Source organism: Myxocyprinus asiaticus, chromosome 36 (genome assembly GCF_019703515.2).
Source record: "Myxocyprinus asiaticus isolate MX2 ecotype Aquarium Trade chromosome 36, UBuf_Myxa_2, whole genome shotgun sequence".
NCBI classification, from domain to species: domain Eukaryota; kingdom Metazoa; phylum Chordata; class Actinopteri; order Cypriniformes; family Catostomidae; genus Myxocyprinus; species Myxocyprinus asiaticus.
Genome location: NC_059379.1, coordinates 14,770,575 through 14,789,747, shown reverse-complemented (window position 1 = coordinate 14,789,747; position 19,173 = coordinate 14,770,575). Strand labels below are relative to the sequence as shown.

The 19,173-nt window shown below is 37.7% G+C and overlaps 1 protein-coding gene across 5 annotated transcripts in view; it reads right to left on the bottom strand.

Annotated features, from left to right (window-relative positions):
- Positions 1-19,173, bottom strand: part of atrnl1b (attractin-like 1b) — a 149,908-nt gene that overhangs the window by 79,961 nt on the left and 50,774 nt on the right. For 4 of the 5 annotated variants that reach the window (XM_051673902.1, XM_051673903.1, XM_051673904.1 and 1 more), the window contains exons 21-24: positions 15,301-15,353; positions 12,257-12,351; positions 11,530-11,608; positions 9,380-9,537 (exon numbers count right to left, since the gene is read on the bottom strand). In XM_051673902.1, coding sequence (XP_051529862.1) covers positions 9,380-9,537; positions 11,530-11,608; positions 12,257-12,351; positions 15,301-15,353 — 385 coding nt within the window. Of the gene's footprint in view, positions 1-5,790; positions 6,886-9,379; positions 9,538-11,529; positions 11,609-12,256; positions 12,352-15,300; positions 15,354-19,173 lie in introns of those variants that run through there. The other variant, XM_051673906.1, reaches the window with a different exon arrangement.

The following is a 19,173-nucleotide window of genomic DNA, read 5'->3' as shown; positions in this document are numbered from 1 at the left end:
GTAATGGTTTGTCAGATTGGGTGTCCTGCACAACGAGAGCACTTCACTTGCAATATCTCCATATACACACTCAATATGCAATATCTGATATTTTCAGAGGGGTCGGGTTCATCAGAATTGCAAGCTCCGGCATGCACTCGCAGTCCCAATTTCCCTGGTAAGCTAATAAATGCTGATCGCACACTCTGATCATAAACATCAGAAGAGAGCAGGCTCACCGTGTCACAGGGGTCCATTTGATTTAATGATGCATTGCCATGGTAAATAAGTGACTCTGCTTTTGGGAAATCTAATAGAAAACTATTACTGCTTGAACACAGCTCAATAGAGACGAAGGTCTGAGAAAGCAAACATAAATAAATAAATGAACCTTATCAGAGGAACTCATCTCAAACATGACAGAGGAACAGAGGAATGAATTCAGATCAATACTAGGTGGTATTCTAGATGCTGGAAATAATTCTCGCTTGGCAAAATACAACGTGCTGTATCTGAGCGTCTCGGTGCACAGCTAGTCAACAGTAATTAACGTCAGAAAGGTTGAGAGGATTTGTGTTGGTTACCTTTATAAACCATATGGATATGGACCAGATGAAATCCTCCTCTATTATTATTTTTTTTTGTTTTTTGTTTTTAGATAGCTTTACCAGGCATTGAAAACCTGTTTAACATTGAACCCTCCAAATGGTGTGCTATAAGTGTTTAATCACATTCTGTGTGATATTTTTCATTACCAGTATATCATTATTACCTTTTTTTTTTTCAGAGACTGGTCTTTTAGGGAAAGCCATCACAGGATAGGTATCATACATTTCCCAGTGTCTTGACTTGTGTGACTAGGAGCTGATGACTGGTTACATTGATTTTATTGATACCATATAGACTACCATGCCTGCTGTGTCAAAGAGAGCAGCTATACAGATGCATAATAATATGTATGTAAGGGATAATTTACAGGTGATTATCACAAAATGAACCAAGACAGGGTGATCATCTAACCCTTAAAGTGGTTATTATTTTTGCAATAATGACCGATTGTCTGTGCATTATCCTGCATACTACATGCCAACTTAAATAAATGGACATTTATTTATGGAATTTTTTTATTTATTTTTTTATGCAAGAAGAAAGAGACTGTGAAGTGATGCGAAACTAGCACACCTAAACTAGCAAAGTTATTAAACAAAATTCCCTGGGACAACGGTTCATTTTAGTTTAGCTGGCATAATACAAAATAAAAGCAGAATGCCATGATTGACCATTTAAAGTCAAGTATACTAAAGAGCTGTGTAATAATAATTTTGTAAAAATATATTGTATATATTACCCTGATATTTAGAATGACCAACTTTCTTCTCCCTACCTGAGAAGAGTTCAATGGAAGGTATCAGTTAGGTTATATTTAAAGTTCATTGCTTGTGTCTACATCATGTTGTAACAAACCAGCATTCCTCACTGAAGTATTACATTGTTGAAACCACAGTCACTGCTAAGGTGCGAGTTCATAGTGCCAGATAACATCGTAGTCTGATCAACAGAGTAGAGGATCCAACTCTTCAACTGCATGGCCCTAATTCGGGCCAGCCATATGCCCATGGGCCACTGACATAATGCAGTGCTTGATGTCATTGAGCCTTGGGAAGCACACACAGAGCAGTGTTCGGAAGACAGAGAAATGGAGGGGGATTGTCAGGGTGGACGAGCCTCTGCAGTGGTCAGTCCCCTGAGGCTTCAGCATGGGCATGGAGCTCTAGTCTCAATGGTCATGTAATGCTACAGTGATTCTGGCTTTTCATGCCACAGATGGTTTGCATATATTGGTTCCTTGTCATTTAGCAGATAAATTTCATCCAAAGCAAATTAGAGAACGCTAAGTGCAGGGCCAGTCCACCTGGAGCAAATCTGTGGTCAAGAGTGCAATAGTGATATGGTTCTCTCAAACCCCTTTTTCCACCAACATGGTGCTGTGCACAATCTTACTCTGTTCAAAGTGTTTACACTGAGCAAAAGGTGGTTCAGTACCTAAATATGTGGCTCCGCAACGGTCCCTTCAACCTGCTGGTCTCAAAACAGGAAGCACTTAACATTTGAGGTCAGGCGGCGGGATAATGCCCTGCAGTTTTCAAAACAACAATTCAAAATGCAAAACAAAACTAGATCACTCCCATTAAAATCAAACAAAGGTGTCTACACCTCAAGTGCGTGATGCAACACATTCGGTTGAATTTGTAACAATGCACTGCTACTCCTCTAGTTTGATTTTACAATTCTAAAAAATGAGATTGCTATGTATTTTACTTGTTATATACTTAACTTTACAATAACTTCATGTTACATCAAAGCTAATGCTATCGTAAAGATGCTGAATTAAATTAATTTGGATGTTAAAGTATGTTCTCAAAACGAAGAGTAAGACTTGAAATCAAATACTGTGATGTGCTATGTATGTAGTAATGGAGTACGTCATCAGTTTTCAAGCTTTATTCAAGCGGAAATGTGAGCACCAACACCAGCACTATTGTGAAAAAGGGGTATCAGTACTCGCCAGTCCAGTGCTTTTCCCAACCTAGAATCAATATTTGCATTACCAGAGTCACAGATACAGTGCTGTGGAAAAGTATTTGCCCCCATCCTGAATTCTTCTGTTTTTGTGTATATCTCATACTAAATTGTTTAAAAAATTCAAACAAATTCTAACATAAAACCAAGGTAATCTGAGTAAACACAAAATACAGTTTATAAATTATAATATAATTTATTGAAGCAAAAAAGTTATGCAATATCAACTGGGCCTGTGTGAAAAAGTATTTGCCCCCCCCCCCCCCCTTAAAGTTAAAGTTACTAAATCCCCAAATCTATGAAACTGCATTCATAATGGGGCTCAGCTGGACTAGACACACAAAGGCCTGATTACTGCCAGCCCTGTTCAATCAAATCAACACCTAAATAGAACTTTTCCAGCAGCATGAAGTTGGCTAAAAGGTCTCACCCAGTAGCACACTATGCCAAGGTCAAAAGAAATTCCAGAAATAAGGAAAAACATGGTTGAAATACATCAGTCTGGGAAGGGTTAAAAAGCTATTTCAAAGGCTCTGGGACTCCAAAGAACCACAGTGACAGCACTATCTCCAAATGGAGAAAACCTGGCATAGTAGTAAACCTTCCCAGAAATTCCTCTAAGGGCACAGCAACGACTCATGCAGGAAGTCACAAAAAAGCCAAGGACAGCATCCAAGAAACTGTAGGCCTCTCTCGCATCAATCCAATAACTGTTCATGACTCCACTATCAGAAAGACACTGGCCAAAAATGACATCCCTGGAAGAGTGGCAAGGCGAAAACCCCTGCTAACCGAGAAGTTAAGGCTCATCTGAATTTTGCCAAAACACACCTTGATGATCCTCAAACCTTTTGGGAAAATGTTCTGTGGACTGATGAGTTGAAAGTGGAACTGTTTGGAAGACAAGGGTCCCGTAACATCTGGCGTAAATCAAACACAGAATTCCACAAAAAGAACATCATACCTACGGTCAAGCATGGTGGTTGTAGTGTGATGGTGTGTGGATGCTTTGCTGCTTCAGGGCCAGGGCGACTTGCAATAATTGAGGGGAAACATGATTTCTGCTCACTACCAGAAAATCCTAAAGGAGAACGTCTGGTCATCAGTCCATGAGTGGAAGCTCAAGCGCAACTGGATTATGCAGCAACACAATGATCCAAAGCATAGGAGGAAGTCCACCTCTGAATGGCTCAAAAGAAGCAAAATTTAAAGGGGACCTATTATGCAAAATTCACTTTTACATGGTGTTTGAACATAAATGTGAATCGACAGTGTGTGTACACAACCACCCTACAATGTTAAAAGTCCACCCACTCCTCTTTCTTATATTTCTATTAATCTAAAACAGTGTCTCAATGTGATTGGTTTTCATTTCTGCTCTAACATGTCGCCCACGACTGGTGACGGACTCCACCCTATTATCATAGATCCTCCCCTGAGTGATCTACACACAGTCTTCACAGTTTTTTCCGTGCTGGAGCAGCTACGTGAGAAGAATAACGTCTCGGCTTCGTAAGCATCATAAGTGTTCTGCTGTTGGCTGTAAAAGTGAACATAAGAGTCTTCATTTACTCCCGGCATCAGAGCCACTGAAGACGCAGTGGACAAGTTTTGTTTTTGAAGCAAATGTGCCCAAAAACATACCAAAATTCATGCTCGAAAACCCTCCAATGTGGCTGAAATAAAGCAGTTCCAGAAGAGTGGGCCAAAATTCTACCACAGTGTTGTGAAAGATTGATCTCCAATTATCGGAAGCATTTGGTTGCAGTTGTTGCTGCTAAAGATGGCACAACCAGCTATTAAATTTAAGGGGGTAGTTCGTTTTTCACATGGGTGATGTAGGTGTTGAATAACTTTTTTGCGTCAATAAAAATATAGAGATTTTAAAACTGTATTTTGCGTTTACTCAGGTTGCCTTTGTTTTACATCTCGTTTGAAGATCTAAAACAATTTAGTATGAAAAATACACAAAAATAGAAGAAATCAGGAAGGGGCAAATAATTTTTCATAGCACTGTCTATCTTAAGGGACATGAGAAACACAATTTTAATGATTATAAGTGCATCTGTCTTTTTTAAATGGATGCAGATAAATAGAGGCTAGAAGTTCAATCTTGACAAGCTGATATTTGTCTTACTTCTAAAACCAAACTACCTGTACAAGTGTCACATATTTCTCCCACTGTTTGATTGCGGGCAATAAAGACTGCAAAAAATGTTCATAATAAGAGTGATGTCCCACAGTGTATACTGAACATAAATGTTTTTCAGATAACATCAGTCTGCACATTACTCTAGGACTGTCATTTTTTGTCTGTCATCTAGAGATCTGGCAACGTAACACATTGCCACTTAAGAGCTGATTCAATTTTATGGATCATAAGATGCAAACCTGTCCCAGTGCATAACTGAATAATTGATTTCCACATCAAGGAGCATTAGATTGTTTTAGAAACATTTGCTTTTGTGGATTTAAAAATGCTTAACACATCTTACTTAACACAGTTACTTAACATACTGTGACTGCAGAACAGCCCTCTACAATGCAAGTAAAACACTCGCATATGCAACCAAATTCGCTCTGTGACTAAACAATGTCTACCATTGGCCACTGGCTGGTAAATGTTCAGGTTTCACTTGCCATTGATTGAGTTGTGTAAAGGGGAAGAGGTTTAGCACCAGATCATTTCACTGCGTGTTGTGTCGCATGAGTGCTCTCTAAGCAAATTGACCTTATGTGGCTGCAGTGGGTCCCAAGTTGTCACAGATGTCACCATTGCTTTAGAGCCGTGATATATGCTACAGTTGCAATTTCATTGCACTTAACAAGGTAAACTCTGATTTTGTCGAAACCTTTCCACTGACTGTTTTCTAAACATTCTCAGTTTTGTTTAGAGTACCATTTCAGCACTTGTTAGACATATCAATGTAAACTAAATGTAAATAATTGTAAATAGTACAAATCATGCATGTCAACAATAAACAACAAAATGTGTATATAACTGTGTAAATACACTATGTAAATATTTAAAGGAGGACATCATACACTATTATATGTAATATTACTGTATACTTCAAAATATACTGTAAATGTTGAAAAGATTAACAAATAGGCTCCTAATCATACAGCTTTTATGAAACCAAATTGAACAGCTTAGACACACTGCACTTTTTACATTGCACTTAAATGTTAGATGTGAAATTCTATTAAAATTTTTTAGGTCCCAATGAATAGTTTGTTAAATATGTGAAGCTAACATGAAAATTTCAAACAGTGACAACTTGTATAAATATTATTTATGCAATTTCATAACATTATATAAATAAATTACAGAATACATACAATTTGTACATTTTAAAACACTAAAAAGTGATTCAGTACTGTGCAAACGTCTTAGGCACATTACTGATGTTTCATGAACACATTTATCTTAAGATGTTTATTTTGTGTCTTCTGCTTTAGTGTGTCAATAAGAAATATTAATTTTAGATTTCTAAACATTCCTTTTGCAAACAGAATAGAATAGAACAAAACAGAATAGAACAAGGAGTCCTGCAACAGATGGTATGGCCCCAAAAGAGCCCAGATCTCAAAATCACTGAGTCAGTCTTGGAATACATGAAGAGAAAGCAATTGAGACAGCCTAAAACCATAGAACTGTGGCAAGTTCTCCAAGAAGCTTGGAACAACCTATCTGCCTACAACCTGGGTTGGGCTGTAACGGAATACATGTAATGGCGTTGCATTCAGAATACAAAAATGAAGTAGCTGTATTCAGCCCCCATTACATTTTCAAGCACCTGTATTCAGAATACAGTTACTTTGTAATTTTTGTCAATCAAGTGAGAAACTTCATTGTTTCTCTGAACAGCGCAGATCTGTGCTGCAAATGCCTCTTTTCGCTATCTCTTCCCCAGATCAGCAGCAGTGCGTGACTACAGTGCTGCCAGGGTTTCATGCCAAATTGGGCTCATTTGAAAACACAATCGTGGTTTTTGGGATCCTTTAAAAATGGACCGCAGTCACCAAAAGGTCTGATGGTAGGCAATAAAGAATGGAAATGCAACGTCTTATTCATGTACAATGATTCCCGGATTGAATATCTGGCAACCGGCACATCTTAACAATCAGCGCGCTGTCAGCTGTGCAGCAATATCAATACAGTCGGCAACATTATTTCCACAAATATAACGTTTGCGCACATTGTTTCCCATGATTGTTGCTGTGTAAATACATTTATGTAGCTGCAGATGCGGCTCTTGTGTAAAAGCAGAGTAAAGACGGACAGCTCATGATAAATCACGTCCACATCAAAATCTTGCAGAACTGTTGAGAAATAGCAGTTATTAACAACAATAATAGACTACTATGAAAAGGTAAAAAAATAAATATAGAGAAAGTAGGCCTACTGCAAAGACTGAAAGAGGGAACGGACTTGAAGTAGATCGAGTCCAAACGACGACAGAAAAACCTCATGTAAATAACTACTGTAAAATTTGTGGCTTATAGACGTATTGGGCTAGTTCAGTCCGACACATATTGTAACATACAGGCATATTAATATTATTTCTCTTTTTTTTTTTTTAAAAAACATCTCATACGAAACGATTCACAAAAAAATATAAAACGACAAAGGATGAGTAAAGAATAAAATGCACACAAAATAAAAGTGTTGGAAAATCGGCCCAAATATGGAAATATGCAAGAAAGCCTAGTTACAAATTATTAATATACATTGTTGTCACATGACCTCACTACTTTATGGCATCCAGTTATCATCTCGAAAATACAGTTTATTTGCATTTCTTATCTAATTTTGTGTCCAAATATATTATTCTTTGTCAGTCCAATCAAATAAAGGGTTAAGAAGAAGATAAATATGTTGTTAAAATATAAAAATATAGCAGTTGACCACATACTGCCTTCTGTTTGTCTTCTTTCTTTCATAAAGAAAAACATTAGTGTCCACATCTAATTTAAAGAAACAATCTATTCAGATTCACTTAGATTAGATAAAAGTGGAGGTGTATCGGTACAGATAATATAATAATGACATATCACTCTTAATTCCTCCGGTTGTGCCTTGCCTTTATAAATATGTATTCTAAAATTATTCTTGTATTCTGAATGTGTTACTTTATTTAATGTATTTGTAATACTTTACTGAATACATTTAAGAGAGGAGTATTTAGTATTAAGCCCAGACTACTTTCTTAATGTAATCCACCCAAACCTGCCTACAACCTTGAAAAAACTGTAAGCAAGTGTACCTAAGAGAATTAGTGCTTTAAAGGCATAGGGTGTTCACACTAAATATTGATTTAGTCTTTAGGTTTGTATTTTGTATGAATTTGATAAATAACAAATTATATATATATATACACACATACATACATACATACACACACATACATACATACATACATACATACACATACATACACACATACACACATACACACACACACACACACACATATATATATATATATATACACACACACACACACACACACACACACACACACAGGCAGCCAAAAGTTTGGAATAATGTTCAGATTTTGCTCTTATGGAAAGAAATTGGTACTTTTATTCACCAAAGTGGCATTCAACGGATCACAATGCACGGTCAGGACATTAATACCGTGAAAAATTTCTATTACAATTTGAATTTTCTTAAACTACTTCAAAGAGTTCTCATTAAAAAAATCCTCCAAATGCAGCAATGACAGCTTTGCAGATCCTTGACATTCTAGCTGTCAGTTTGTCCAGATACTCAGGTAACATTTCACCCCACGCTTCCTGTAGCACTTGCCATAGATGTAGCTGTCTTGTCGGGCACTTCTCATGCACCTTACAGTCTAGATGATCCCACAAAAGCTCAATGAGTTTTAAGATCCATAACACTCTTTTCCAATTATCTGTTGTCCAATGTCTGTGTTTCTTTGCCCACTCTAACCTTTTCTTTTTGTTTTTCTGTTTCAAAAGTGGATTTTTCTTTGCAATTCTTCCCATTAGGCCTGCACCCCTGAGTCTTCTCTTTACTGTTGTACATGAAACTGGTGTTGAGCGGGTAGAATTCAATGAAGCTGTCAGCTGAGGACATGCGAGGCATATATTTCTCAAACTAGAGACTCTGATGTACTTATCCTCTTGTTTAGTTGTACATCTGGGCCTTCCACATCTCTTTCTGTCCTTGTTAGAGCCAGCTGTCCTTTGTCTTTGAAGACTGTAGTGTACACCGTTGTATGAAATCTTCAGTTTTTTGGCAATTTCAAACATTGTATTGCCTACAGTCCTCAAAACAATGATTGACTGACGAGTTTCTAGACACAGCTGTTTCTTTTTTGCCATTTTTGACCTAATATTGACCTAAAGACATGCCAGTCTATTGCATACTGTGGCAACTCAAAAACAAACACAGAGACAATGTAAAGCTTCATTTAACGAATAAAATAGCTTTCAGCAGTGTTTGATATAATAGCAAGTGATTTTCTAGTACCAAATTAGCAATTTAGCATGAATACTCAAGGATAAGGTGTTGGAGTTAAGGCTGCTGGAAACGGGGCCTGTCTAGATTTGATAAAAAATGACTTTTTCAAATAGTGATGGTGCTGTTTTTTTTTTTTTTGTTTTTTTACATCAGTAATGTCCTGACTATACTTTGTGATCAGTTGAATGCCACTTTGGTGAATTGAAGTACCAATTTCCTTCCGAAACAGCAAAATACACACACACACACACACACACACACACACACACACACACACACACAATCGTGTCAAAAGTCTGGCGAGTGATTTTATTATTTTACCCTCACCTGTATTTTGATTGGCCATGAGAAGTTGCTGACATATACATAGAAGGTGATGTTGGGGTTGCTGTGGAAACTGAATTTCTCACAGGAGAAACTATCTCTGTACTCTTTGATGTTGGTCTTGGACACAATGGGGATCTCTTCCCCGGAAATGGTGCCAGCTAAAAGAACAGAAGGCGACTGATTAATTATAGAGGCATATAGAATATAAGAAATGGCATTTGATAATTTAAACACAGAGCATTCAGTTTGTAAATGCCAATGACCATAAAGAGTGAACTGAACACTAGATTTTGTGTTCTATTCACTTACAATCATAAGCATGCAAAGGTGGGACAGCAAGTATTTAAGTTTGGTATGAATTTTTGTCTTTGACTGAATTCTTCTTTAACTCAATTCTACAGTTATATTCAGTAAATTCATTTCAAAAAGGACATTTGACCAATGAGGGATCTTATTGCACAGACCTCTTAGCTAAAAATAATTTGGGCAGTTTAGCATTAAATGAGTATTTCATCCAACATTAGAAAAATTTTGAAGCTCTGTTGGTCCTTACAATGCAAGTAAATGGGTGCCATCAGGCTGCTGGCTATTTGACGGTCCAGGAGGCATATTTAGGCACCATAAAAGTAATCCATGCAGCTCCAGTTGATCAATTAATGTCTTCTGAAGCAGAAGGTTGGTTTAAGAAACAAATCAATAATTAAAACTTTATAAACTTTTTAAAAAAAATGCTTCCTGCCAGCAGTTGAGGCATCAGTGACGTAAGCGCTATGGCACATTTACGTGAAGAAGTCGGAAGCGTGTGCTTTGTATACAACAGAGGAACGAACGTCACGCAATAGTTAGGTAATTTCAAACAGAAATACAGCGCTGGGTGGAAGCAACGATTTTAAGTTAAAAACATTTTAATTTGTTTCTAACACCAACCTATCAATTTGCTTCAGAAGACATTAATTGATTGACTGGAGTCATGTGGATTACTTTTATGCTGCCTAAATATGCCTTTTGGAACATCAAATAGCCAGCAGCCTGATGGCACCTGTTTACTTGCATTATAAGGACCAACAGAGCTTCAACATTTTTCTAAAAATCTTAATTTGTTTTCTGCTGAAGAAAGATAGACATACACATCTGGGATGGCATCAGGGTAAGTGAATAATCAGAGAATTGTCATTTTTGGGTCAACTATTCCTTTAATAAATTTTTGCGGATCTGAAATATTTTTGCATGCCTTACATCTAGTGTGACTGCCCATTTATGTTTTCAGAGCTCTTAAATAAAGGTGAATGCAGCAGCAGTAATCAACAAACCTGACCAAATACAAATGCCTAAGACTTGTTTATCTGACTGTTGATATGTTTTGTAAAGGAGAGAAAAGGAGTTTTAAACCAACCTCTCAGAATAAGAATTTCATTATCTATTTAAAAAACATGAGAAATGCAGAATAAAACTATAATGTAAAAATGTCTTGGGGGAGCTACAAAGACAAGCAGCTTTTGTCCTGTTTAATCAGGACCTTTCAAAGTTTTTTTTAAGTCCTCCACTGAAACAATCAAAGTCTCACGAATCGTCATTCCAAACCACCACTATGAAACAAAGCCCTCAAAATGACAACCCAAATTCTGCTACGTGGCAATGTTTATCTTAATTGAAATCGTTCAGTGCTCCTGAAGACGCCTCAGCCCCAGAATTCAGAGCTGCACACTACACTATTATTAGAAGCCCTTCTCAGGGGAGATTGTCTTTAAACAGAAAGACACCACTCCAAATATTAATTGAGGGGAGCAGGGAGGTCGAGGAGGAGAGGGGTGAACCTGTTTAAGAGAAGCCAGAATGTCAAAGTCAAATAAAAAAAATTGGCTGGTGACTATTTGAATGAAAAGGTGATTACAAAAATAAACAATAGAGGATGATGGCAATGTCCTTGAATGTCTGTCTGTTGTAAAATACAAAACATGCCCATGAACATGGTCAAAAAGAAATGCATCATCATCTACACGTTGTAATCAATCTGTTAGTAAGTGAAGTATGCATACACTTTTGTATGACAATTGTAGAAGATTTGCTTAAACTTGCTAGCTTGCTGGATAACAATGACAAAAGCAAGAAATTCAAACAAAAAAACAGAAGCAACACAGAGTAAATTGTACCTGTTGACCCAACGGACCATGTGATGTTCAGATTGAAGTTGTTTGATGCATTGATGGACATGTCCAAGTTCTTACTGGTCTACAAACAGAAAAAGCAAACAAAACTGATGTCTCCAAAAGAAATCATTTCAGGTAATACACTACATATCTTTACAGCTATTCTATTGTATTGTATGGTTACAGTTAATTCACAATACTTGAAAGACCCTATGAAATCAAAACAGGAATGTAACAGCTTTTAAGCCATGTATGTAAGCTTTAAGGCAATATACTGTATATGCTAGCATACGCCTAAAGGTAACAAAATTATCTTTAAGTAGATATTTGCATTTAAAATTGACAGTCTTTTTCTTCTGGGAAAACGGGCCAAAAATATTGACACATTTTGCATTAATGTGCGTATCCAAATGTTTGTTAATTAAAATTGATTGAATGAGCGCATCCCCTCCCCCTAATACCCCCTTACCAGTACTTCTGATTAGCAATAGCAAGTAGCATATCATTGTTTACAGCTGTGATGTAAACTAAAAGCTATTAACAATTAAAAAAGGCACAAGACCTATGGAAAAAGCCTACTATATGTCAACACAGGAAAGACAACTGTGCTTGACAAGTGATTGAATGGGGACAAAATGCTTCCTACTGACCATAGAAGAATTTTGTTTGACCATTACAAGCTGTTCAAACCCTTTAGCTGCTTCTGTTCTCAGAACAGTAGATGACTGACCTGTTCAGGAGTGGCCATGAAGTTAATAGCAGTGTAGTGCTGGTCATCTTCTTGAAGCAAACTAAAGGTGAACTGGTAATCAATCAGCAGGTTATCTGTTCAGATGAATACATTGTTAATCATAAAATTTGTTTTTTAACATTTTTACATGATCATGAAACACATCATGGATCTCTTGGTAATGTTGATGGCTGGAAAATTATATTTAAGAAACATCATGAAAGAGTGGTGCACATTCACATTTACAATAAGAGGGCTACTTTGAAGAGCTACATGAATCATCAGTCACCTTAATTGTACTAAATTAATGCCGCCTTCTCTGAGTACTGTATGTCAAAGCTTTAACAAGCATGATTAAACTCAACTGTTTCTAAAATGTAGTCACCATGTAGTTGAGATCTAAAGGCTTCTTAGTTACATAAAAGAACTTGCTAACCAGAACCAGGCCAAAATATGCCAGAGTTTGACTTTTTGATCTAAAACTGTGAACTCACAATTTTAGATAATTTTCAAAAGAAGCACTGTAGTGCACTGTCATGTGTTGGATTCATTGTTTTTCAAGGTCTTGGCATCTCTTTAACACATCATTACAGCAATAAAATGTTTGGATTGTTTTCTAAACTCCTGGGCTGTTAAATGACTGAATGCTGCCACAGGCAAATCCCTGAGAACAGATGTTTGTTTAAATCACAATATGGCATTGTAAACATGTCTTTTACTCCCCATCAATCCGAAAGATGTCTTTATAAGCTTTTAATGAATTCAGGTGGAACACAGGATAGATGCCATCCTGAAGTTAAATAAAATAAATAAATAAATAATCGCCCTGGTTGCTCTTAAACCGTTAAGAGTGTAAATATGCTGTATTTCTTCAAAAATGAAACCGAATGGTGAATCTAAAGTGAATCTCAGTGAACATCATAAGTCAGATAGCCGTTTTGAGATGTCAGCCACACAGTTGTTAGCTATTAAAAACTTATAAATGTGACATGTTAAAGAGTTTTTTTGTAGAAGACAAAGTGCACACTACAAGACAGAAGCTCATCACCCAATGCGCTTCAAAAACTCAAAGTTTTTTGTCCAGACTGGTTTGAGCTGACAGAATGGCTAAGGTAACACAGATAAACCCTCTGTACAATTTTAGTGAGCAGAAAAGCATCTCAGAATGCACAACACATCAAACCTTGAGGTGGATGTGCTCCAACAGCAGAAGACCATGTCAGGTTCCACTTCTGTCAGCCAAGAACAGAAGTCTGCAGTGGGCCTACCATCTGTGTACCTCAGCAGAAATCAAAATTCATCAAACCAGGCTATGTTTCTCCAGTCTTTAACTGTCCAGTTTTAGTGAGCCTGTGCCCACTGCAGCCTCAGCTTTCTGTTCTTGGCTGGCAGAAATGGAACCTGACGTGGTCTTCTGCTGTTGTAGCCTATCAGCCTCAAGGTTCGATGTGTTGAGCATTCTGAGATGCTATTCTGCTCACTAGAATTGTACAGAGGGGTTATTTGAGTTACCGTAGCTTTTCTGTCATTTCGAACCTGTCTGCCAATTCTCTGTTGACCTCTTTCATCAACAAGGCGTTTCTGCCCGCAGAACTGTCGCTTACTGGATGTTTTTATTTTTGGCACAATTCTGAGTAAATTATAGAGACTGTTGTGCGTGAAAATCCCTGGAGATCAGCAGTTAGAGAAATACTCAAACCAGCCTGTCTGGCACCAACATTTTTTCCCCATTCTGATGGTTGATGTGAACATTAACAAAAGCTCCTGACCCATATCTGCGTGATTCTGCACTGCACTGCTGCCACACAATTGGCTGATTAGATAACCACATGAATAAGTAGGTGTACAGGTGTTCCTAATAAAGTGCTCGGTGAGTGTACATCCACATCATAAGACTGAAAGCTTTTGCATTTTTAGATTCAAACTTTGAACTTAAGTCAAAATATTTTATATCAGTGGTATGTTCTCATAGAGGTGCGCTGGACACTGGCCAGAGATATGTGTAATCCCAGTCTGAGAGTATTTGATGTGACCAAGAGTTGCCTGAAGCTCTAAATGGGTCTGGAGGTCTGTTTTTATAGAACAGATTTACTTAAAGCATGAGCCAAGTAATACTGACAGAGCACACTTAGCGTGCTACCTAGAGTTGCCTCTGGAAAATTCCAAATTAAACCTTGCATGTGAAGGAGTGAGAGCTCACACACACACCAAACTTCTGCTTGTGTCTTTAATTAGCTCAAATCACTAAATTACTCACTCTGACAGGGCTTGACACTTTCACCAGTCTTATATCAATGCCAGAAGACACATCCCAGCATCATTTCCCCCTACATGACACTATTTGAGAAAATACGGGCAGGCGATACTGTACTCTTCCAAGCAAAGTAATTGGGCCAGAAGCCTGCGAGTATTTACACTCCATCTAAGAGGCACAGGAGGAGTGCAATGCATTGAAAATTGATGGCTTTATTTACTGCTGATTGATGACAATGGGGAAAATGCTGGCAGGTTTTGCAAAACTTTAAATTTGATGTCCTAAATACTACTGACTGCATTTAGCCATCTCAGACTCCATGATGACTGCTGATAGTAACTGCAAAAAAAGCACACACAGAAAAGGACAGATGTACACTTTGGGAACAGGCTCTTCCCGATATACAACAACACTGCCCCCTAGTGCTGAGTTTCTGAGTTTCTGCTCACACACACTGAGACGTCATTCAACATATGCTTAAGCATACTTTTACTGCAGATCTTCTAAGAGATGATGAGAGGCACTGAAGAGCTCCAACTCCACATCTTGATCTTCCCAATCAGACTGTCTCATCCACCACTTGTATCTTTTGCTGTGAGGTTGTACCCCCATGGCACTTTCATAAGTGTTCCTAGCATCTTCAGCTCCCTGAGTTTAATTTCATTAAATTGCAGACCATAGACGATCTCGGAGTTTGAAGGTGTCCACAAAGTTAGATGAATTTTCAAGGTACAACAGGATTACAGGATTTAAGGCATGCATGGTCAGAGCTCACATAGAGCATACTCACAGTAACAGGTTCCTCTGAGGGGGTTGCCAAGGTAACGGTTTTCTGAGTCACAACTGCAGAGGAAAAAAATTATTTAGATGAAATACTTCAGTAATGACACAATGCAATGGCATCTGATGCGGGTGTCTGAAAACACATTTGCTATAAGAAACATTTATTAAACATTAAAAACAATGAATGAAACCTGAAAACAAGACATCTAAAGCCTAAAAGCAAATGAATAACTAGAGATGGGTTTAGGATGGTCAATAAGATTGTTTTTCTTTTTTAATGCTTTAACTTTTCTTAACGGTGGTGCTTTAAAGGAGATGAAAACCCTGTCTGACAAGTTGCATCTCTAAATTTGTCCCCTTTATTTTCATCCACAACTACAGCCATCAAAAAACTGCTTTTGTAACAAATCCACTGCCTTCAGCAATAATGCACTTGTTTGTATGCATAATCTGTAGGTCTCAAGTTATAACAAATTCCAGCACTCTTACTGATATTCCCTTTATTTATTTGTACATTCACAAACTGTGTACAAACATCTGTTTTAAACAAAAAAGCTTATTACCTGCAATATTAATTTTGTGCTCACTTTTGTGAATGTGGCACATTCTATAATAAGCCTCATTTGCATAGATATGAGGTGTGTTTGCCCTAAAAGGATGACAATGACTTAATTTAAAAATATTCATGGTGCTGCACTATTCTAGCACATTTAGTGCCTACTTGATGTGTTGAGATACCGCACTGTAAAGTGGCACAACTGTTGCCCCCATGTATTTTTTATGTGAGTTGTTTGTGTATGTGTGTGGTGCCTGCAGTATCTTTGTCTCTTTTCACACAAAGGCGGATTATGTAATTCCGCTCTGTTGTCAGGTTGCTTTATTTCCTCTGCTTCATTAGAAAGCGCAAAGAGACAGCCCAGAGCTTCCTCTACCTCAATCTCAAAAACATGAAACAATTAACACTGTACTGTCGGCCCAGGTCTGCACCAGCCTAAGCAGATTATACATCCTGTTGCTCCTCTGAGCCAAGAACTGACAGCCCATTAGAGACTGCATTCATTGGTGAGCACAAGTCTCCAACTACTTCTCTCATTCCCTCTTTCCTCACAACAATGTTGTCACTGAGTTTCTATAGTCAGTGCAGTGGGAATTCACTTTCAATTCAGTTAATTGTCCTATAATTGCATCTAAAGAGTGAATGTGATTAATCATTAATGCCGGTCTTAATAGTAAATTGAGTTGTTACAGTTGAATCCAGAATGTGAGGCTCTGGATTAATTAGTTTCGAGTTTATCTCATTCAATATTCCCAGTTCACATGCATTAAGGCCAGAAACATACTTTTCGCAAATGAAGACATGGATGCTTGGCCAATGCAAGCGCCGCAGCGGTAACACAATTTAGTAGTTAAGCGGACAATGGGGTTAAAGAAATATCTGTACCCTTACGCATTATTATTCAGGTAGCATTACTAACTTAGTAACAGCAAGATTCTCTTCAAATTGTTGCTCAGCCTTGACAGTAGTTGAAGACAGTTTGGGCTAACACCCTTGTGGCAATGCTAAGAATGCAACACATACCTTGAAGAAACACACTATTATGTTATGAATTGCAGTCCAACATATTATGGAATGCAACTAGGCATGAAATTGAGCATGTGTGGCTAAGAATTTGCATTCACATACTTGCATGCTTTGAGCATGCATCAAGCCTAAACTCTGATTTGTAAACTGAGATCAATGTTATGTAAAGGATAATGTGATCAGCCGGTCGTCGTCGCAAAATAAACCCCGACAGGGTGATCAGGGTGTCTTATTTATTTTGAGATGATGAGCAGCTGACTGTACATTTTCCTGCTTATTACATGACTACCTACCTAAAAAATATACTGACATGAAATATTGATTTGCGTTAAAATTGTTTTAATGAGAGAAGAGACCGCAGAGTTTCAAGAAAGTTCAACTGAACCAGTTTGTGACTGTTCTGTTGATTTTTATTTTGAGAAAATGGCTGACTGCTCATTCAGCGTCTTACATGACTACTTGCCAAACAAATAAATAAACGCATAATAAAAATGAAATACTGATTTGAGTTGAATTATTTTACTAGCTTACATTTGGAGTTCGCAGAGTGATACAAGTAGGAAAGATGACTTGCAATACCCAGATGACTCGTCTGAAATCACTTTATTCCCAAATGTTTGGTCGTTATTCAGAAATATCAGACCCCTGGATGGCGCGATTAACCAATCACAATCAAGTATTCCAGAAAGCCATGTAATAAGTGAAGTAGGCCTATAACAAATGCCTAACATCACCTCCGACTTGTTCTTCTCCACTTCCAACCTTTCACTTCTAAACTACACCATTATAACATTGAAATATATACACCTAATGCCCTTCTATCACATACTGTAAATATCTTTGCCCTTAGCTTGCAGAAATCAAATTTTTATCATACAGAGCTGGAGCATTCATATTTTTCTCAGAGTCTGTGATAAATATGAGAGGACAAGGTAGAGTACACTTTTACCACAGTACAGAGGACACAGGACAAACTGCACCACGGGCATTTTAAAACCTCTGCATATAATTCCCCTAGCCTTTAATCTGGATGACATTTCAGAAATGACTATGCTCTCTCTCCCATACACACATTGCAAATCATAAAAAAAGGTTTCGAACATTCATGCCTACACACACACACACACACACACACACACACACACACAAACAATGTACTCTCTAAGGGCGATGAAACATAATGCACTCGTACTCTCAGTATCTTAATTTAATCTCCAGTGAGAGCACACCTACACACAGTGTATACATTAATGCACTCTCTCTCTATTTTCTGTAGTGCCATAATTTTATCCCCATTTGGGTCACACCTGGAGTGCTGCAATGTACACAACACACTCCACACCATTCCATCAAATGATGATGGAGTCTAAAGTAATCAAGTATGCTTTTTCTTTCAATTGCATCAATTTATATTCTTTACTCATGTGTATCTTTTAAAAATTTCTCCTGTGCGCTTGTTGAGAAGAAGAGTGGCAAATTTTTGTCACAATGAAGGCCTGCTCAAGATTGTGATAGGAAACTTTGAATTTCACATTTCACATCACACAATGTCAGCTCACTGAAGGGGGACCAGAGCATATCAGGTCTTTAATTAACCATTTTGAGTGAGATAACATTGGTGTGTGACAAAAATGGTCCGAGTGCTTCATTATGGAGCTCATTATGTGGGACGGGTAATGGCATCTGTCCGCTCTGAGTAATAAAGGAGGGAGCGACCTGAGTGAGAAAGAGAGAGAATAAACAGGAAGTGGTAACAGGCGTCTCCACTGTGCACTCATTTGTCCTTGTGATGAAGACACACTTGAATACATCATCAACAGCCTTGGCCTGGCTTGATTGGGTTACACACAATTAAAAACATGCATCTACAGGAATGAGCATGTACTGTACACACACACAGGCTGAACTGATAACAACATGGAAATAGTGCAAAGGTAATTATATATGAAAAGAAACATTTAACATTTCAGCAAAAAGAAAATATGCAAATGTGTGTTGTGTGTGGGTTTACTTCGCTATACTTTGGGGACAAAATTGTCCACAGAAGTGAGGTAAATGACAAAACATCTAGGGCTGCCCCCTGATAGTCGACCAAACGTTAGTCGATGAAAAGAGTCTTTTTTCGACCAAGTTTTGATTGGTTGGCTGGTCACAGAAAAACTCCACATAAAAACAACGAACACCGGTATTACCGCTGGTTGGACGCTAGGTGGTACGATGGGGTAATTTTCGTTAAGAGGGTTAGGGTTAAGCCTACACAATAAAGCAAGACACCTTGATTTCAAACTTTGAACTTTA